This window comes from Pelophylax lessonae (assembly GCF_965119305.1).
Source record: "Pelophylax lessonae genome assembly, chromosome: 9".
Lineage (NCBI taxonomy): Eukaryota > Metazoa > Chordata > Amphibia > Anura > Ranidae > Pelophylax > Pelophylax lessonae.
Window position 1 is genome coordinate 78284898 of NC_138776.1, and position 22597 is coordinate 78307494.

At 44.5% G+C, this 22597-nt stretch overlaps 1 protein-coding gene across 3 annotated transcripts in view; it reads left to right on the forward strand.

Annotated features, from left to right (window-relative positions):
* IKZF5 (IKAROS family zinc finger 5) overlaps positions 1 to 22597 on the forward strand; it is a 28048-nt gene that overhangs the window by 2534 nt on the left and 2917 nt on the right. Inside the window, exons 2-3 of one of the 3 annotated variants that reach the window (XM_082268445.1) lie at positions 13320 to 13486; positions 17635 to 17874. In XM_082268445.1, the coding sequence (XP_082124571.1) occupies positions 13354 to 13486; positions 17635 to 17874 (373 nt within the window). In that variant the 5' untranslated portion in view covers positions 13320 to 13353. The remainder of the gene's footprint in view (positions 1 to 13319; positions 13487 to 17634; positions 17875 to 22597) is intronic. The other 2 variants (XM_082268446.1, XM_082268447.1) reach the window with 2 other exon arrangements.

The window sequence follows — 22597 nt, forward strand, 5'->3', positions numbered from 1 at the left end:
TTCTTGGGTCCCTTCTGGGGTTACTTCCAGACACCGCTCCGGGTTTCCTCCCAAGGACATCTTTTGGGTTCCTTCTGAGGATTCTTCCAGAGACAGTTCTTGGATTCCTTCCAGTGTCACTCTGGGGTTCCTTTTTAAGGACAGTTCTGGGGTTCCTTCTGAGGTCCTTCCAAAGTCACTCTGAGGTTCCTTCCAGGGACAGTTCTGGGGTTCCTTCTGAGGTCCCTTCCAGGCACAGTTCTGGGGTTCCCTCCAGGGTCACTCTGGGGTTCCTTCCAGAGACCGTTCTTGGGTTCCTTTTGGAGGTCCCTTCCAAGGAAAGATCTGGGGTTTCCTCCAGGGTCACTCTGGGGTTCCTTCCAGAGACAGTTCTTGGGTTCCTTCTGGTGTCCCTCCAGGGTCATTCTGGTTCCATTCACGAGTAGGGCTGTTTTTGCTGAAATGCGTTGACTGTTTAGTGTTGTACACTTCGTTGTTTGAATAAAGCTGATGTTTTACTGCTGTCAACCGGTGGTTTCCATACCTCCAGGGACAGTTCTGGGGTCCCTTTTATGCTGTCTTAGAGCTCCTGAGTAGCCATAACATCATGCATGTAGCCCCATGGTTGCAGGGCTGGGATGTGTACACTCAGGAGGTGGAATGTGTTGGAGATGTGTGGTGAGGTAGAGAGATGCAGACATGACCGGTTCTCTTGAGGGTCAGCCTTTCAGTATATGACTGCCACCCATGAAAATACCAGATTTCCCGGGACACCTCATTACTAATGATCTGGTGTTCTAAGACCATAAACAATAAGATATCACCCCTCCCCCTATGTCCTATCTGTACAATGACCATCTACACCAGGGGTGTCAAACTCAATTTAATCGCGGGCCGCATCAGCATTATGGTTGCCCTCAAAGGGCCGGTTAGATCTATAAGATTAGATGTCCAGAGCACCCCACACCCCCCTTACACATTAGAAGTCAAGAGTCACCCACCCTTCTTTGCGTCAAAATGCACCCCCCTTACCTTGTGCTGCTGCCAGGAAGAAGAGGGATCTGGGAAGTGCAGGGTCTGGAGGAGGGCTGGAGTCAGCTTCCAGAGTCTGCTGAATGCTGAGACCAGGGGAGGCAGAGGCAAGGTGGTGTTGCGGCTGCACAGAGAGGTGCAAGATCTGTAGGAGGAGTTCTGCCCTCCTCTCTGCTGCGAACTGCTGAGAAGGGGGGGGGGGGGCAAGACGAGCCTTTCTGCAGCTGCACAGAGGAGCGCAGGATCTGGCAAAGGAGTTCTGTCCTCTCTGCTGCCGACTACTGAAACAAGATGGGGGCAGAGATAAGGGGGGTGCCGCAGCTGCAGGAGAGGTGCGAGGGCCGCATGAAATGGCCTGGGGGGCCGCATTCGGCCCGCGGGCCTTGTTTGACACCTGTGATCGACACTATATGAACTGTTTTGGACTGAAAACATGCTGGGAATCAGCTGAGTGTGGGGAGGGGTTCCATCCAGGGTCACTCTGGTGGGGTTCTGTTCTGGGACATTTCTAGAGCTCCTTTTAGTGTTAGTTCTGGGGTTCTAGGATTTCATCTAGGGTCTCTCTTGGGTTCATTCCAGGGACATTTCTAGTGTTCCTTCCAGTGTTAGTTCTAGAGTTCCATCTTAGGACAGTTCTTGAGTTCTTTCCAGGATCACACTGGTGTTCATATAGTACAGAGGGGGATGGGAGTTTATTCTATATGGACTTAATGGCCATACACACTATAAGATTTTCTGAAGACTTTTTCCTTCAGATTTACCTTTTCTATGTAGGGCAAGGGCCTGCCTGATTGCATACACATTGAAAGTGTTTAGGTTTGACCTCATATTATATGGTTTTGGTAAATCTAAGGCTGCATTCACATGTCAGCTTATAATCGCGGGCAGAACCGCCGCGGTTCCGCCCGCGATTCAGAGATTTATTGCAAATCGCGGGACGCCTAGCGTTACCCGTTGATTTGCAATAGCCCCCCAAACGCCGAGCGATGTTGCCGCGATTTACGCCCGCTGAATCGCGGCAACATCGCGCAAACAAAATCGCGGGACGCAATACGCTCCAAAAAAGTACAAGAGCTTCTTTGGAGCGTATTGCGTCCCGCGATTTTGTTTGCGCGATGTTGCCGCGATTCGGCGGGCGTAAATCGGGGCAACATCGCTCGGCGTTTGCGGGGCTATTGCAAATCAACGGGCAACGCTAGGCGTCCCGCGATTTGCAATAAATCTCCGAATCGCGGGTGGAACCGCGGCGGTTCTGCCCGCGATTATAAGCTGACATGTGAATGCAGCCTAAAGGAAAAAGTCTTCAGAAAATCTTATAGTGTGTATGGCCCATAAGAAAACCAGATCACAAGCAACTCTGCGTCCTCGGAAGTCTGGTACTTGGTTGGTAGCCATGCACTTACCGAAGATTCACATGATTTCTAATTGAATTGCAAGGTGTGTGAATCTTGGGTAAACATTGTGTAAATCTATCTTGGTTGAAAACATTAAGGCCTCTTACACACACTACTCCTGTTTGAGCATCTCCTTTTTTAAGCGTAAATTTCAGGCGTATTTGTCTTATTAAAAATGCGTGCATTTTCGCGCATATGCGTTTGCGCAAATTCACGTCTTTCGCGCAAACTTATTCTCACGTTTTTGTAAAATATGCAAATTAGCATTTTTGAGATCAACAGTATGTTCCTGTGCATTTCAATCACTCGTATTTGCATGTATTTGTGTGCATTAGGCGTAAATTACTGTCCAAAAATGCAGTTTTCTATTGCTCATTTATGCGCATGTGTGCCTAGGCACATTACAATGAATGGGCTGTATTTTAGCTCCGTTAAAAAAAAAAAAAAAAAAAAAGCTGTAATGCGATTTTTTTTTTTTTTTTTTTTTGCAAGTGACCTTTTCTAATTCAGGTATGCTTGCAAAAAAAGCATGGGAGTACTTACCTTTCCTGCTGCTGTCCCTCTGAAGTCACCTCCTGGAGTGTCCGTCTCCTCCATCCTCATCCCACCTCCTCTCAATATGGGGGACAGCAGTGACATGGAAATGTGTATAGTAGATGATGTGACCGCGATCACTGACCTCTCAGATGAGCTTTACCTTGTTCTTATTTTAAAAGTCATTTTCATTTGTTTCTGAAACCTGCAGCTTTCATTGGAATATTATCCAGTGATCCTGTAACGAAGGTCCAGAAATGACCAGAACAAGTATTTCATAGAAACGGTTAAAGCCCATCTCTAGGGAAACGTGGAATGATCCCTTGTAGTAGGGCTGTGCCAGCACTGTATGGGTGCACAGCTCTGTTTGTCTAGGGGAGAGGAGAAACCGTCTTCCTTATTGGAACCTTCCCTGGCAAATGGTTCTCCCCGCACATTCTAGCGGTGGACTGTCCCTCTGCATTCTCCCATCCTATGCAGGACTGTGGACCCTGCATCAGTCTTGACACCAGGACCGTAGACCACTGGAGCAGGGGGATGAAGAAGCTGCAGGAAACAGTCTAGCTGCTGGAAGGAGTGGAGGATCAGGTAAGTACTTTTTTTTTTTTCCCCTGACCAAAACAAGCAACCCTTGCAGTGTTAGTGCATTTATCCAGGGTGGAAATAGTGTAAATGAGCCCTGAATGTCATTCAGTTTCCTCTAGGTTTTCCCCCGGAGATGTCCCCTGGAGTTTGGGCACTTGTACAGTATGATCCGCCCCCAGGTCCCCTCCCCCAGGCTGTGTCTGGATACTCCGGCATGTCGCAATCTCAGAAGAAGTGCAGATGTGGCCGCTGCAGAGACCTTGTGCACTCTTGTATTAGAAGCAGCTGTCGGCAGTAGCCGTTGTGTCCCATGTGGTTTTGATTGGGTGGGGGGGGGGGGGGGGGTGATGTTTTTAGAAGGGAAAATTCAAAATTTTAGGTTGTCCCCAGAACAGCAATAGAGGGGGAGATCTTCCAATGGGGGCACTAGTTCTGATGAGCTGGGGGTCCCCAAGGGATTCCCTTTGCAGGGATTTCCTCTCACTTCCTGTTTTAGCTATGGGACAGGAAGTGAAGGTTCATTTCCGCAATGGGACACAGATGGCAAGTCAGTGAATGGTGAGCACTGTTGGTAATGACAACCCCAATTAGATGCTTTTTTTCTTTTCATTTTCAATGATAATTGTGAACAGAATGAATAGAGGGGGTGAGTCTCCCTAATGGGGGCACAGACCACAATAACAAATGGCGGGTTCTCTGATCCCTCTCCACTTTATCCAAAACTAAAAAAATATGTTTTTAAATTAACCTTTAGTAAAACTTTATAGAACATATAACCCTTAAAGCGGTTGTATCCTGTGTAAAAAAAAAAAAAAAAAAAAAAAAAAGACAATGGCCTAATGTTCTAGCGTGCATCGCATACTAGAACATTATGAAATCCCTTAGAGCGAAGCCCCCACACGGTCGCCTGGACACCACTGAGGGCACTGACATGTTCCCTCTGCGGCTCTTCTGGGTTCGGCGGCTCTGGCGCTGTGAGTGGCCGGAGCAACAAAGACGTCAGTCCCGCGCATGCGCGCGAGAGTTCACTTTCCTGTAAGGAGCTCTGAAGGTCCGGCAAGATACACTGGACCTCCAGAGCGCAGCCAAACAGGAGAGTGTCCCGGCTGACTGAGGGACTTGTGGACATCGCTGGATAGAAAGGGGGGCTCAGATCACAGGAGTGCAGTTCACAGCTCTTGTGACCCATTTTCAGCAGGCAGTGGGCTGAAGCCCGCTGTCAGCTGAAGTCACAGCCGGTCCAGGCTTGGGACTGGCCCACATGCCTGGATTGGCACCCAGCAGAGCAGAGAGACAGTGACTAAAGCAGGCCATATAGACGATTCGAATTTCGTACGATTTATCGTTCGATAAACGAAAGCGGCACTCGTGCACATCATCGAGTGTACCATCAATGTGAGCCAAAAATCGTACGACGAAACACTATTTTTTGTGCCTTTTAACCACATCTCTACCGGACACACTCCCTACTGTTCTGTGTTTTGTTAGGCGAAATCATACAACTCCCCCACTAATGATACGAAATTCGGCCGATTTTCGTAAAAAAACCCAACATGTTGGATATGTGAATTTTTGCTGTCGTACGAAAATCGAACGTTTTACATACCACACTAACGATACGAAAATCGTTCGATAACACTGCCATTTACGATTTTCGAACGAAATTCGAATCGTCTATGGCCTGCCTAACAGTCAGCAGCTCTCTGCTCATGGAGCTCTGAGAACCGAGTGATCGGCAGTGTTTGATCGCTCGGGTTCTTCGTGTTAGCGCTGCCGGGGGACTGGTGCTACATTCAGCTAGGGAAGTATGATTCACAAAAAAAAAGGAAATTCCATACTTCTCGTTTAATCTTTTACATGCTATACCTGCAAAGGGGCCAGCCTGAAGTAATCTAGCAGGACTTAATTCTCTGCCTAAAGTTCCACTTAAATGACTTTACCTCCAGAAGGTTCCCCCCCCCCCCCCCCTTCCAGACCAGGGCATTTTATTTCTCTTCAGTACTGCACTACTTTAACTGGTAATTGCATGGTCATGCAACACTGTACCTAAATTACATTTTTCTTCACACAAGTAGAACTTTCTTTTGGTGGTAGTTTATCAACACTGGGTTTTTATTTTTTGCAAAAGAAACAAAAAAAGACTGCAAATTTAAAAAAAAATATGTATATTTTTTTATTTCTTTTATAAAACATATCCAATAAAATCAAATGTCTTAATAAATTTAGGCCAAAATGTATTTTGCTACATGTTTTTGGAAAACAAAATCCCAATAAGTGTATATTGACTGGTTTGTGTGATAGTTCTAGTGTCTACAAACTATGGGATATATCGGAAAATCAGATCAGTCCTGATGTAGCCGTTCTAACTCATTTCTTGAGGCCCTAAAAAGCCAGGACCCCCCCCCCAATTACCTCTTTTTGGAAAGTATACAGTCTGAGGTATTTAGTCAGAGGCTTAGCGAGCTTTTTGAAGTTGTATTCCCCCAAACATATTGAGTGTGTAGATGGGGGAATCGGGTCAGTTTTTTTCCATAGCTCGCTGGTTGAATTAAAAAAAAAAAAAAAAAAAACGGACCTAAATATGGCCTGCTTTAAAATTATACTAAAGTCTTGTGTTTTTTTTTTTTTTTCCGTTTAAGTATAACAGGTTTTTATCTGCTCTGTGTAGTTGGTTTTGCACAGAGCAGCCAAGATCCTCCTCTTCTCGGGTCCTCCTTCAGTGCTCCTGGCCCCTCCCTCCTGTTGAGTGCCCCCACAGCAAGCAGCTTGCTATGGGGGCACCCGAGCCGAGCCACAGCTCCCTGTGTCCTTTCAGACATGGAGCCGCGGCACGACCCCCCCCCCCCCCCCCCCTGTCCTCATTGGCTCAATGACTTTGACAGCAGCTGGAGCCAATTGTCCTTGGCAGCTGTCTCAGATAGTCAGGAGGAATAGTCCCAGACAGCTGAGTGTCTTGTGCAACATCGCTGGGTCGAGATGGGCTCAGGTAAGTATTAGGGGACTGCTGCTCACTGGAATGCATTCGGATTAACAACCTTCTGATTTTACAACCATTTTAAGTTTTGTAGGCGCTTTGTAGTAGGCCTGCACATTTTGTATTGGCTCTGTTTTGAGATATAATGCAATTTAATTGGATTGGTAAGTTCTTGTCCTATGATGATCTATAAAGTTCTGTAATGAAGTCAAGCTCTCTGGAGATCCTCCAGATTGGCTCAGATTCTAAACAGTTTGAACAGCCTATAAGGAGGAAAAAAAGTATTTGTTATATCTAAGGTTGAAAATGATGTAGGAATGCGCTGAAATATATATTTAATGTTTGTTTTGTTTTTTGTTTTTTCCCCCAGAATTTTTTTACAATGATTTAAAATCTAGCCTGCATGTAAGGAGTACCCAAGATGGAAGCTGGCAATCCCATTCCTTTAATTACGGCTAGGTAATTGTCTCATGGCGTTTAATTGCCACAGAATGTATGTAATTTAATTGTCCGTGATTAAAGAGCTGGACTGGGACCCCTGCTGAGTAGAAGGCAAATCAAAGTGACCCTTGCCTAATCAATGTGTTCCTGTTTTATCTCCTAGGGAAAATTTTACTAGTTATCACTATAAGAAAATCAGGCGAGAATTTTCGTCCAAAGATCCATTCGTACCATTTTCGTATGGTGTGTACACAACGTTCGACAGCCGATTCTGACTTTTGGTACGAAAATTACCAAAGGGACAAACTCCAAAATTTTTCTCGTATGGTAACAGACCGAATGATTTACTTTTAATGTGCACCGTTTATGTACGATTTTCATATAAGAAAAATCAGGAAAGAATGACTGCGAATGATCCGACACCATAAAAAACAAAAAAGCATTTGTCGTATGAGAATTTTCGTACGAATATTTGTTCATCTGTTTCGATTTGCTGTGAAACCATGAGGAAAATTAGACGATCGTGCGTCATATTTTCTAATAGTGTGTACCACACTTAAGACATGGACAGTTCGGATACTGGCTGAGATTCCAACCATGCATGGGCAGGTTGAATGTACCAAGTTCGTCAATCGATCAACTTGGGTACAACCATCATGCTGGATTTTTAAATGCGACTAATAATCATTATCTTCTGCTGGGGATGCTTCCCTGCCGGGAGAATGCAATGCCTCATGGGAGGGATTCCCCTCTCACTGTGTAGATGGGGAAATCAGCCTGTAGTTGCAGGAAATAAATTTGCTATGTGTGTGGGCTACCTAAAGCTGGCCATACAGCAATAGAATTTAGTTTGAACGTCTGTACAGAAATTCTGAAAAATCATTTGTCAGAGCATTTGTTCTTGTCATCACTGAGCCAATAATTTAGTTTAAAATCCCTTAAAACGTCCAGACCTTGTGCTTAGAACAGCATTGTTTTCAGAAAGTTTCCATCCAGCTCCTTCGAATTATTGTCACTTCAATTGAAAATGATTGTTGATTGTGACCCCACTAACCATCAGAAATTCAAATAAAAGTTCCAAAAATGATATTTTTTAACACCAATTTACTAGTGTATAGGTGGCTGTATGCTGGTAGATGTCTTACCCAGAGCAACAGACATACTCAAACTTGTGACCATGTAGCTTGCATCTCTGCTGACAAAAAGAATCGGGCCATGCATATATAAGCTGCCCATAGATGGTTTGAAAATTTGACTGGTTTCCGAATTTCAGTCTGAATTTCAGTCCATCTATGGCCGTTCCTCTCGACCAGAAGTCAATCCAATGAACAACTTTTTTTTAACGAGATTTTGGAATATTTTCATTCGATTAGCAGGCCGCAGAGGTGATCAGTGCATTCTGACTAAAGAGAAGTCTCAGTGTCAGAATACAACAGCACAGCATGGAGGGTTCCTCTATTCCCCAGGCCCTCTGGCTGATCAAAAAGAAAGAAACTCTGGCCAGATTGACACTATCCCTTCCTCTTCTTTATAGGAAAGGGAAATATTGGTGCTGGTTTAATTTTTTCGTAAGGTGGGAAAGTGTGCGTTAAAATAAGCCCCTCTAAGAGTAGGAAATGCTTGTTGTCACTGCTAAGGGTAGCCTTGCATTGCTTTGCCCCATCCTCTCCAGATTGTTGCAGTCAATAGTGGTCTCGAAAAAGTAGCTGTCTTTTTTGTTAGACAGCTACTTTGCTGCCTTTAAGCCTTCAGTAGTGCTCAGGGAATCCTTTGTCACACATAAAATGTTTGAAAAACATATAAGTTGTTTGCAGTACATGTATCGTATGAAGGTAGTGGAAAACAAATGGAATGAAAACAGGTTAAAAACGTAACTTGGGGTAAAATAAAGTTTGATCGGACCATTAAAGGCTTTAAAAGTGTTGCCAATGGACCGTTTTAATGAGCACTCACCTGTGGGGATGATATTGGGCAATATGGATGTCGTACATGCTCTGGGACCTGGGGTTTTCACACTGTGCCAAAGAACTTTGTAGCCCCAAAAGAACCCCTCCAGTCAGGAAGGCGTTTTTAAAAAGGCAGATGGTGTCATTTCTTTTTTTGAGACCCCGATGACAGGAAATGACCCCGGTATTAAGGGCCCTTTCACACTGCTCCATTGAAAAAGTGTGGCAAAAACAAATCAGTGCTTCACACTAAGGCACTGGTGTGAAGAGTTCCTTCCATAATATTAAAAACATTTTTTTTTTTTTTTATGCTGTTTTTTTTTTTTTTTTTTTTTTTTTTATTTTCTTTTGCCAAAAACAGATCGGTGTGAGCTGGCCCTAAAATTCAGGACATTCATTGCCCTGAACATGGGAGTAATGTTGCTCACGGCCCAGTGATCTGAGCTGTCTGTAAACGGCCATCCCTCTATCAATGCCCCCTCTGTGAGTGGAATGCCTGGCAGTGCCCTGTAGTAGATTGGATGGAGGGCTGGAGGCCACCCAGCTCTGTACACACAGGCCTGTTGTACAAACATGGAATAAGACAGTCACTGTGTCTGTGTCAGTAGGTGGGCTCCCATCAGGAATGCTGATCCAAAGATATGCTCAGAGCCATAGGAGGACTTCTTGTAGTGTCACCACATCTGAAATGTTCAATTCTACTATATATATATATATATATATATATATATATATATATATATATATATATATATATAACACCATACTTTTTAGTTGTGCTGCAGATTGCACGTTACAAGGTGAACCTAAAGATAAAGTTGCTGTAGATGAACATGTTGCTGCCTGCATAACACATACAGTATGTGCAATGGTAGAAGGGTCGGTTTTAACACCCACATGTCACACATGCGTCACTGGGCGGCCGATGTTTCTGTGCTGAGAGAACGCTCCCGCTTAGTCCCTAATATGCTGGTGGGACAGGCTCACAATCATGTGATAGCCAATCAGCCGCTCACTGATCATCTTTTTTTTTTCCCCCCGGTGTACAGACTCTATTAATCACTTGGACTGACCGCCGACAAATGCATTGCATAGGCAAAGCGACGTATACATACATTGCTACCTGTTTCTGGTTTTAGGATGCACACCTGTGCACCTGCTGTGATTGTACGCAGCGGAAGCCTGTCAGCAAGTCCCAGCCAATGATTCACGGCCGGGAGCTACTGATCAGCTGTGTACAATTACAACCAAGAGCCCTGTGTTGACAGTCAACACAGAGCTCTGTACAGAGGTAATCATTTCTCTGTTTCTTGCAGGGATGTGAAACCAAGATATTTTAGTAAAAGCAGCACATAGTTAGGCAGACATTTAACCCCTAATCGTCCTTGATGTTACCCCCTTTCCAGCCAGTGTCATTAGTACAGTGATAGTTTATAGTATGATCACTGTATTAGTGTCACTGGCATGCAGTCTGCCCCACCCCCCGCTCGCATCAGTTAGTGCCCACTGCACTATTGCAGTCCCATTACTAGTTGTCATTACTAGTAAAAATAATAAAATAAAATTCCTGTAAAAATATCCTAGTTTGTGGACTATGACTTTCAAGCAAACCAATCCAATATACGCTTATTGGGATTTTTTTTTATTTTTTATTTTTTTACCAGAGATGTGTAGCAGAATACATTTTTGGCTTAAATTTATGAATAAGTGTTTATTTTTATTGGATATGTTATGTAACAGAAAGTAAAAAAGTATTGTATTGTGTGCTTTTTTTATATTTATATATATTTTTTCAACATTGTCTGTCTTTTTTTTTTTTCATTTATATCGCAAAAAAAAATAAACCCAGTGGTGATCAAATGCCACCAAAAGAATGATCTAAATTTCTTTTTGCATGACGCTGCAATTACTGCAATTACCAGTTAAGATAGCACAGTGCTAAATAGCAAAAAATTGGCCTGGTCCTAAAGGGGGTAAAATCCTCAAACTCAAGTGTTTAAAGGGAATCCGAGGCTGGTTGGGAAGGGGTTAATATCCACCTTTTTATATTTAAAGGTACAATAATATATTAAGTGGTGGTATCTGAAGTATGCCCAGGCTTGTTTATGCTTAGTAAGTGACTATGGTCTAAAGATGGCCATACATCTTGCAGCCTGAATGGGCAGTCTTTAAGCTCCCCATACACCTTCCAATCTGACTGTAAAATCTCCTCTAGATCTACAAACCATTTAATGTAGTGTCAGCACCTGCCTGATTGAATACATTGATTGTAGAGTTCAGGTGGGCACCCATATTACATTTTGGTAACTCCTACAGTGGAAGTAAAGTCTTATTTTACTTGTAGCTGCAGGTAAGCCTATAATAAGACTTAGCTGTAGGTACTGGGAATATCTCCTAAATTTGCACTTTTTAGGAGATGCAGTAAACCCCCGCTCTATCGCGGTTCAGTTTTTGCGGTCCCGGTATATTGCGTTTTTTTTTTTCTGTAATGTTATTTTACTATATAAATCATTAAAAATGAAATATGTTTGTGTTTTCCATAGCTCTTGCTCTGTCTCTCAGTATCTTTTATGTGTTTAAATGAGTTTCTATTGTTTTAAAAGTGTGTTTAAAGACCTTTAAAATGCTTTTAAAAGTACAGTGACAGTAAAAAAACATGCCTACAGTGTATTTTAATAGGGTTTTTCTATTTCGCGGAATTTCACTTTTCGCAGCTGAGTCCGGAACGTAACCCACGCGATGGAGGGGGGTTTACTGTATTCAGAGTGCATGCAGCCGATGACGTCATCAGCACATGTGCTCTGAAGGTCCAGCTTATCGTGCCGGACCTTCAGAGCCTGTGACGTCATTGCAGCTCCGGCCACTTACAGCGCCAGGGCCCCTGAACCCGGTAGAAACACCGGGGAAGATGTCAGCGGTGAAAGGGCACAGCTGCAGGGCTTTGTTCCAAGGCAGTGGTCCTCGGGGACACTAACAGGCCAGGTTTGCAAGATAACTGAAATACATCCCAGGTGATATAATTTGCTGCTCAGTGATTGCAGTATTCTAGTCTGCATCTCCTCAAGGTAATACTTAAAATCTGGCCTGTTAGTGGGTCCTGAGGACCGGAGTTGAGAAACACTGTTTTAAGGTAAGTAATTCATAATGAGCTAGTATGCGATACCTTTGTCTTACAGGTGTGTGTTTTTTTTTTTTTTTTGTTTTTTTTTTTCCCTGATTTTTACAACTGCTTTAAGCTTATGTAGAAATTGTACATGCAGATTGTAACTTGTATGGTGGGCTTTATTCAGCCTCCTTTAAATTTACCAAAACTTTTTAGCAAAAGTCCTACCTACACAATCCACTAAATTTGTATCCAGTCCGGTAGGCTCTTGTACTATTGGATTGTCCATAGATCTATAGGAGGTCACTCAATCAGATTGCCATGTGTATGGCCAGTATAATGCTGGTCACATATGCAGCAGTCTGATTGTACAATCTCTCTTTACCAACAGCTATGTAGTACGAGGGCAGCTTTATGACTGTATATTGTATGGATCTAGGTAGGCTCTGACACTGCTTAGTTGTTGGTAAATGTAAAGTAGATTGTACTCAGAATGTAACGTATGTGAGCTGATTAATAGGTCGCTCTTCAGTGTACAGTTTTGTGTTAAGTATCCTAACTCCGTCACAAATGAAACATCTGACCACTGCGAAAGGCGGCTGCACCTGAATAAACACTCCGATTGGATTATTAACTCTGCAAGCACTGTAGAACAGTCCTCAGAGGAACCGACTGTTAAAGCGGTATTAAATCCCAAGCCAAAAATGTAACCTATTGCAACTTACTAATTATTAGATGTGGTGGATGTATTCGTTCTCTTTTTTTGCAAAGCATTCTCTGAATGGCACCCAACGTGAGCAGCCAACCTTCTGTGTTCATAATGCAGCAGGGCAGCCAATCGTCATGGGACCTGGAAGCTAGTGGAGATCACTGGAGTAGCCGTGTCTAGACGGTGATTTCCAGTTTCCAGGGGCATAGGTCAGGTATGAGATAGATATAGATTATATATATATATATATATATATATATATATATATATATATATATATATATATATATATATATATATATATATATATATATATATATATATATATATATATATATATATATACATAGTTGCATTGGTCCAACTATATAAATTGTCCATACCTGGAATTCATCTTAACTTTAATATACAAGATTTAGTAACTCCCATTTATCAAGTTGCCAGAAATAATGCAATCAGATTTACACAATCATTTTTTAACCCTGCCTTGGACCTTTTTCATTACAATTTTTATATCCGATATAGAAATGTTTGTTTACCTTGGCTGTGACAGCCAGTGCAGTGGCTGATGAAGAATATACTATTTTCCTGTGTACATAAATCTCTCCCATCTCCTGTCCAGGCAGGGGCTCTGCAGGGACACACAGGGACTGAATATGGGTGAGAAAAAGCCAGAGGCGCTGGACTTTGTTAAAGATTTCCAGGAGTATCTCACACAGCAGACGCATCACGTCAACATGATATCAGGCTCTGTGAGTGGAGAGAAGGAGGCCGACACCCTGCAAGGAGGTATGTGGCACATTATCTATGACATTCTCATCCCTGTACACTGATTCATAGACCTAGTGGAATGAAAACCTGACCAGGGCATGTGGATGGGTCACACAGTGCCGATTGCAAAAGGTAGTAATGGTCAAATGAAATATGAATTAGAATTTGATGAGACCATGGCAGAAAGGTGATAGGAAAGCTAACCCTCTATTCTTCCCCCCTGACCCAAGTTTACCTGTGCTTCCTTGCAGCTCATTACTTTTTTCCTTGCAACCAGGGATCCGGGGTGGAGCAGTGACCTCATTCCTCCAATCATGTCAGAGTGCTCGGTCCTAGCTTTTTGGCTCATGGACCTGAGGTGGAGCAGTGACCGTATTCCCTCAATCATGTGACAGTGTTCAGTCCTAGCTTTTGGCTCAAGGACCTTGGTGCAGTGATATCAAACATGACAGTGCTTGATCCTAGCTCTTGGCTGCTAGACTGGAGCTCCATTGTAGGGGGGAGCAAGGTCACACACACCTCCATACTGGAGCAAGGAGCTACAAGGGAGTGCAGGACATTGTCACTTTTCCTACTTTGGTTAAGGTTAGTGTCTTTAAGTCAGTTGGTATTTATGGGGTCAGGGAGAATCAACAGTGGCATCTCCCTATTTCTTGAATGACAGGCTTCCTTTAAACGTGGTGTGTTTTTTTTTTTTTTTTTTTTTTTTCATTTCAGATAGAGCAAGGGAGGGTTATAACCCGTAAGAACATTTTTTTTTGCCATCTGTGTCCCATTTCGGAGATTTCCCTTCAATTGGTGTCCCATAGCCAAACAGGAAGTGATAGGAAATCCTTGCAAATAAAGGGAATCACTTGGGGCCCACCGGGTCACCAGGACTCCCCATTGGACGATTTCCCTTCTATCTTTTTTCTGGGGAGAAACCAAAATTTGGGATTTTCTTTTACTTTCAACGATAATGGTAAACAGGACAAAAAGGAAGGGTAGAAGTGGTTGTAAAGCTTTTATTTTTTTTGTAAAAAAAAATAAAACAAACATGTCTGTACTTACCTGCTCTATGCAATGCTGTTGCACAGAGCAACCCAAATCCTCTTTTGCGGTCCCCCGCCTGTGTTCCAGACACCGCCTCTTTAACAGGTGCCCCCACAGAAAGCCGCTTTCCATAGGGGCACCCGTGCGGGCTCGTTTACACAGACAGCGTGACTCAACCCCTCCCCCCGGGTCACAGGATTTGATTGCCAGCAGCAGGAACCAATCACTCCTTCTGCTCTAAAAAACAATAAGGTGTAGCCACCCTTCTCCTGCGCTTGGTATCCAGACCCCTTGACCACACACTTCACGGGACTGACAACTGGCTTCTCAGATGGCTAAGGTCTTGCTGCCCTTACGGACTGGGGTAGTCCACCGATACTAAAGGCAAAAAAGAACAAAAAAAGGGCGCACCGACCTAGCGCATTATCCTCAATAAAAGGCTTTATTTAAATAACATAAAAAATGGCTACTCACAGACGTAGATAAAGGTATAGCATATCAAGCTGAATTGCTCAAAAGTCCGTGTTTAGTCCATATAAGCGTCCATGATGAGATGACTGACGCGTTTCGAGGACCAGCCTCTTCCTCAGGACTCTGAGGAAGAGGCTGGTCCTCGAAACGCGTCAGTCATCTCATCATGGACGCTTATATGGACTAAACACGGACTTTTGAGCAATTCAGCTTGATATGCTATACCTTTATCTACGTCTGTGAGTAGCCATTTTTTATGTTATTTAAATAAAGCCTTTTATTGAGGATAATGCGCTAGGTCGGTGCGCCCTTTTTTTGTTCTTTTTTACTCCTTCTGCTCTGTCTGTCCAATGAGGAGAGATACTGTGGCTGGAGCCACTATGCTCTTGCACTGCACATCGCTGGATCAGGCTCAGGTAAGAAAAAGCGGGGGGAGGGGGCATGCTGCAGCACAAAAGGTTTTCAACTTAATGTATAGAATGCATTAAGGCTTTGCAAACACTTTTAACAGGGACATAGACAGCAATAAAAACTGACGGATTCTAATCCCTCTTTACTCTATCCAAAACTATTTAGTAATACTTTAAGTCTAGACAGTTAGGTTAAAGGGTAAAGGCACTTGGGTACCCTGAATTATTTGTACTTTGTTTTTAGCACTTCAAGTCCCACCAGCAGACAGTAATTAAATACTTATGGGGAAAAAAATACCCCCCCTTCACCAAAAAAATAAAAATAATAATGTTTTTAGTGGAGTTGGTTTTTATCATGGAGTTGCATACCTATAATATGTTGTTTAGTAACAGTTTAACACATTCACACCTCTCTACATGAGCATCCAATGCATTTAAATGAATGTCCTTCATGCCATTATTCCACACTGGCCCCTTCATCCTCATAAAATGTCTCCTGAATAATCTGTGTGCTGGTGCCAGGGTTGCCAGGTTTGGTTGGTTTTCAGCAAAATGATTACTAATTCCTATAGTGAGAGAAATACATAAGCTACCAAGGCTGGCCTCTCCTTCTGTAAATGCCTATTGCCTGTGCTGTGCACATTGCTAATCAGTGGACTTTAAAGCTTAACTCCAATAATCTAGCCACTTTGAAAAATATACAGTTATGAGTTCAATCCAAGGCGGTTTATGCCACCTCTTGGACTTCTCTTTAAAGTGATACTAATTTCCTCATCCTAACTAGTACATACAGGTAAGCCTATAATCAGCCTTACCTGTAGGTTCAATGAATATCTCCTAAATGTGTACTATTTATAAGATATTCACATAGCTGATAACGTCACCAGCGCATGTGCAGTGACGCTCTGCATTCAGGGCACACGGTATGCTGTGGAATGCAGGGCACCGTGCAGTGAGCCCGCGAACCTGGAAGGAAGACCGATGGAAGAGCTGGGGGGAGCCGTGACTAGGACATCATTATGGGACTAACCTGCAGGGCGGTTCTTTTACTACAGCTTTAATTTTCATCTGATCTTTTTTTTGGAGCTCTGAAAGGATAGCTACACTCCTGGGGCCCTTAAAGGAGAGACTCTGCCGCCTTACACACAGCATCTCTGCCCGCCCCTCCCCTCTGCTGCCAGTTCATAGAAGCCTTTGGATTTTAACGGGTTCATATAATGCAAAGTGCTCTGTGATTGGGCAGGAGGCGTAAGCACAGCAGCGGCATGCAACTCTGCAGCTGAAGGAGATGAGGCCAAGCTTCACAACGGTAGGAAGGTAGCAATAGCTATCCTCCTGGAGCGCTATTAAACTGTTAAGCCCCGTACACACGTACCGATCGTCGGCATACAAACGTTCGTCTTTTCTCCCCGGGATGTCGGTGTCTGTTGAAAAGTGCAAAGACTGCCCAAGAATTTTGTCCGCCGACTACAGCCGACTGCAGAAGTGATGTCATGTAATGGTTAACTTTCCCTGTGTTTTTTCTTTTCTGAGCATGCCCAGTCTTGCAAATCTGCGGTCTGTCGGCAGAATTCTGTACTGACTGGCGAACAATCGTCCGTTCTGGTGTCGGTATACAAAAATTGAATTGCTTGCAAGAAAGACTCTTGTCCGCAGAATGTGCGCAGACAGCTGTCGGAGGCACCATACTAACAAGCGTACAATCGGCAGATCTTTCGTCCGCCGACATTTGTATGCCGACGATCGGTACGTGTGTACGGGCCTTTAGATGTAAATTAAAGAGACACGTTCAGGAGGTGGCATGCACCTCATCGGACTTAACTCATGGTATGCCTGCATTTTTTTACAAAGTGGCTGAAGTTAAGCTTTAATTCTCAGTCGCTGACCAGGAACAAATATACAGAGAAGGAGATCTGGCTTTGCTCTGATCTCACTGGCTGCATGCTTGCTTGGGGTCATTGTCTCAGACATGATGTAAATCTTAAGATCAGCATGACAGCCAGGCAACTAGCACCTCAGAACAAGGTCACCAATGGCAAACTATGTATTTCTCTCACACATTTTCACTTTAGAAATAAATTATTGGATTTTGAGGGGGATTATGTTTTTTTTTTTTTTTTTTGTTTTCTAATTTTTAACCAATCATTGGCCATTTTTTTTTTTTTTTTTTTAACACCTGGCAACCCTGGCTGAGGCTTTCCCATGGCGGTTGGCAGAGAGGTTCTGTTCATTGACTGACTTTCTGTAAATTAGGGCCACAAAACCTCGATGTGCTCACCGTTAACTCTCCGTGCCTTGCTCTACCGGCAGCTGGGACAGACAGTGATCAGAACGGCCTGGACCACCCGTCAGTGGAGGTGTCGCTGGATGACAGCGCGGGGATGCTGGTTGATGGCTTTGAGCGGACATATGATGGGAAACTAAAATGCCGTTACTGTAACTATGCCAGCAAAGGCACAGCTCGTCTCATAGAACATATTCGCATACACACAGGTAGGACCCTGTTTGTGTATGCATGGGGGGCAGCATGTGTGGGGCTGCTGGAGGGTACGGTACAGTGTGTATGCTTGTACAGATGATTATTATTGGACAACCTATGGCTCTCTAAACTTCCTATGATAGCGGTTTTAGTATGCTGGGAGTTTACTTAGTAGTGAGGTGAGCAGCTGTCCAATTTGTATTACTATTTATAGAAGCCCTTCATTTACAAAAATGGTGGGATGAACCCTCCTGCACATAGCCCTAATTCCAGCTTTAACCTGCCCTTGAAAGCTCCAGCAATCTAACTCGGGGTGTGTGGGGCCCCTTGGTCTTGCCACTAAGAGTCTGAAGGTAATGTGCAATTGTGACTTAAAATAAATTATTAGTCTTTGAAAGTTCTTAGTTACCTGTAAGGCCTCATGTACACTGGACATTTTTGCAGCTGCTGTTTTTGGCTTCAGGCATTTTTATTCTGCAGCCAGTAAACTCCCCAGCATGTTATCCTATGTGTCCATGCACACATAGGCTATCAGCCGTTTTTGGCAGGGGAGTTTGCTAGCTGGAAAAAAAACCCAGAACTAGTGGGTTTTAAGAGGAGTTTTTCAGCTGTAAAAATGCTCTCTGATAAAAGCTTAAGCTTAAGGCCTCATGCACACTGGACATTTTTTTGCAGCTGCTGTTTTTGGCTTCAGGCATTTTTATTCTGCAGCCAGTAAACTGTCCAGCATGTTATCCTTTGTGTCCATGCGCACATAGGCTGTTATCAGCATTTTCTGGGTGGTAAAAAAAAAAAAAAACTTTACTAGTGGGTTTGAAGAGGAACTTTTCAGCTGTATATATTTTCTCTTTCATTCATTGATGCACAGCTCTTCATTTTATGACCGTAGGTTATGCTGCCCCCTACAGGAGTAGGACACTAGGCAGAGAAAAGCTTGAGCACGGCTATGGGGCAGTCCCTGGGGGTATACTCCCTGTTCCTGCTATAGGTATTTCGTTTTTTTTCTGCCTAGTCAGGAGTAAGGACCTAGTTCCTTGCTGGGATCTCTGGTAATAGCTATTTTTTTTTCTTTTTAAATTACATTTTTCTGTGAGAATCTATCAACTGCCTGGGTGACGAACTGGATAATCTAGATCCTTTGGGGTCCCCCCAGTCCGGCCAGCGAGCATGTGCAGACCGCAGCTATGCGCTAGGTTGGCTGCGATATAGCCATACTGACCAGGGGCTGGCCTGTCTCAGAAGGGCACATACGAACTGGCTTCGGCAGCAAGTCACAGCGTTTCCTCCTGGCCGACAGCACCCACATTACGATGGAGCGGCGTCCTGTCCGGAACGGTGCCCACCCTGTTCCTGATGTGGTAAGCGGCTGTCTCCCTTCTACTGCTGGCAGGTTTTGGGGCGGACATGGGCCCCTCCTTGTGATGGTCGGACCACCGGGTTCCCCTCCTTCCCATTCGCGTCTCCTCTCCCCCAGCTCGGTGGTCCCCCATCTGCTCATACCCGCCGGCAAGGTTCTTTCCTTCCAATCTACACTTACAGGATCTCTATGGGGCAGTGCAAGACATGTTGTCTCAAGGAGTGATTGTCCCGGTTCTGATGTCGGAATGCTTTCAAGGTTTCTTTTCAAACCTGTTTAGGGTTCCCAGGAAGGAGGGCAAGGTGCGTTCAATTCTGGACTTCAAGGCGCTGAACTGCTTTGTGCAGGTACAGAAATTCCGGATGGAGTCCATTCGCACGGTGGTAGCATCCCTACATCAGGGGGACTTTCTCGCATCTATCGACATCAAGGACGCTTACCTTCACTACCCCATTTGTATCGCCCACCAGCGCTTCCTCCGATTTGCCATGGGCGAGGAGCATTATCAATTTGTGGTGTTACCCTTTGGTCTCACCTCCGCTCCTCGGTCTTCACAAAAGTGCTGGCCCCGGTTCTAGCATTACTGTGCCAGCGGGGAGTCGCAATACTGGGGTACCTGGACGATCTGCTTTTGTGAGCAGAATCTTTGACTGCTCTGTTTGCTAACTTGGGGATGGCTTTGCAAACGCTCAGGGAGTTCGGCTGGGTTCTGAATCTTCAGAAGTCTGCTCTGCTCCCATCCATGAGCCTGGAATATTTGGGACGGACTCTGGACTCTGCCTCGGCCAGAGTGTTTCTCCCTCTGGCAAAACTTCAGAAGTTGCAGGAGGCGCTTCTGCTATCCACCAGATGGTCATCTCTTCCAACTTTCATGCAGGCGCTGGGCCTGATGGTGTCTACCTTCGAGGTGGTTCCTTTTGCACAGTTCCACACAAGATTTTTGCAAAAGGAGATTCTGGTAAAGTGGAACAAGGATCCTCCGTCTCTGGACAATCTGATTCTGTTGACCTGGAGAACAAGGGGTCCCTGGTTTCTTCCCCTGTACTGGACGGTTGTCACCATGGATGCCAGGTGGGGAGGCGTCCTCTGCACGGATTGTGCTCAAGGGGTCTGGACTCTGGAGGAGTCCAGGCTACCGATCAATGTACTGGCGCTCCGAGCGATCAGGCTTTGCCTGGATCATTGGACATTTCGTCTCCAGGGATGTCCGCTACGGATTCAATCGGACAATGCCACGGTATCACCAAGGGGGCACGAGGAGTGTTCTGGCAGTTTGAGAAGTGGCCGGCATTCTAAGGTGGGCAGAACCATTCGTTCAAGCCTTCTCTGCTGTACACATTTCCAAGGGTTGAAAGCCAGGTGCTGAAGGCTAGAGGGTTGTCTGATTCGTTGATTCTCAAGCTTTCAAAGGCTAGAAAATCTACTTTCAGGAAGATTTACCATATTACTTGGAAGGCGTGCATTGCGTAGTGTGAGGGGGTTCACCCTCGCTCCTTTTCGGTGACTCTGCTCTTGGCTTTCCTCCAGCAGGGGGTCGAGCAACGTTTTGGCCTTGAGTACCATTGAAGGCAGGTCTCGGCCTTGGTGATTTTCTTTCAACGTCCGTTGGCTTCACAATCCTTGGTGCATACTTTTCTCCAGGGAGTGAGACACTTGGCTCCCCCGGTGCGGTCTCCATTGCTGCCGTGGGACCTCCAATTTGGTGGTCGTCTTCTTCAGAAACCTCCCATTGAAAATATTCGGGAGATTCCCCTGCTTACATTATTCCAGAAGGTGGCCTTTTTGGTGGCTATTACTTCGGCGCGCAGGGTGTTTGAGCTGGAGGCGCTGTCTTGCCGTTCACCTTATCTAGTTGTTCACAGGGATAAATAAGGTGGTTCTTCGACCATGTCCATCGTTCCTTTCAAAGGTCGTCTCTGATTTTCATCTGAATGAAGACAGTGTTACCTTCTGTATGGCCTAAGCATCCTAAGGAAATTGCTTTGCATTCCCTGGATGTGGTTCAGGCAATCGGGGTGTACCTGGCAGCTATGGAGTCATTTCGAAGGTCAGATTCACGGTTTGTCCTCACAGATGGACCTTGCAAGGGGCTAGCTGCTTTTGCTGCAACCGTTTCCAGATGGATCAGGCAGACTGTGGTTCAAGCTTATTCTATTAAGGGTCAGGTTCTTCCTTTTGTCTGTCAGGGCGCACTCTACTTGGATGCTTAATGTCTCCTGGGCTTTCCGTCATCAGGAGTCAGTGGTGCAAGTTTGGAAAATGACCACCTGGTCGTCTATGCACACATTTACAAAGTTTTATAAAGTGGATGTGTTGGCATCTGCAGATGCTTCTTTTGGCCGCAAAGTTTTGCAGGCTGCTGTTTAGAGGACTTGTCCACTTTGAGGGGGGTGGTGTGTCTTTTTTTTTTTTTTCCTCAGTTGAGCTCCATGTTACCTGGTTGGCTATGTTTAGCCTTTGAGAAGTTTGTTTTCTGCTATTACCACTCCTCATGTTTGACACTCCTTTGGGACGTCCCTACGGTCATAAGGATGAAAAGCTGTGTCATCAGTGAACGAAAGAGAAAATGGGATTTTTGACTTACCGTAAAATCCATTCCTCTGATGTTCATTGACGGACACAGCACCCGCCCCTCTTGCGAGTTTGGTTGTTTTTTCTTCTGACACTGCAGGAAGTGGGAGAATACCCCTAGGGACTGCCCCATAGACCTGCTCAAGCTTTTCTCTGCCTAGTGTCCTACTCCTGTAGGGGGCAGCATAACCTATGAAGATGAAGAGCTGTGTCAATGAACATCAGAGAAATGGATTTTACGGTAAATCCAAAAATCTAATTGTTCTAACCCTAAAAAGCGCAGCCATTTGGTGTTTGAGCGTTTTTGAGCCGTAAGCTTTTCTGGGAGTATAGTTTTGCTAAAAACCCAAACCCTGAAAAACGCTACTGCAAAAACATTGCAAAACTCATTCTACAGTTACAACTTTCTACAGCCAAATGCTACTGGCGTTTTTAGAACGTCCAGTGTGCATGAGACCGAATTGTGATTGTCTGCCCCCCCCTGAAAAAAACGTGATCTTCGGCTATGGTGGGAGAATATGCACACTCCCTACCACCTTCCAGAAAACTGTTCTTTGGAAAGAAAAATCTCACAAGGCTTTCACACTTCCCCACTCTATCCAAGATTACATATGTTTCAGTGAAGTTTGGATTTATTAGAGTAGTAGTGGTTGGACTGTACTTCTCCTATTGCCTAGTGTATCAGTCTGTTGAGACTAATAAAAATGCGTACTATGGGGAATTTACTAAAATTGGAGCAGGCAGAATCTGTAGCAGCTGTGCAAAGAACCAGTATGTGTGAAAAAAATGTGTTTTAAAATGGAAATGAA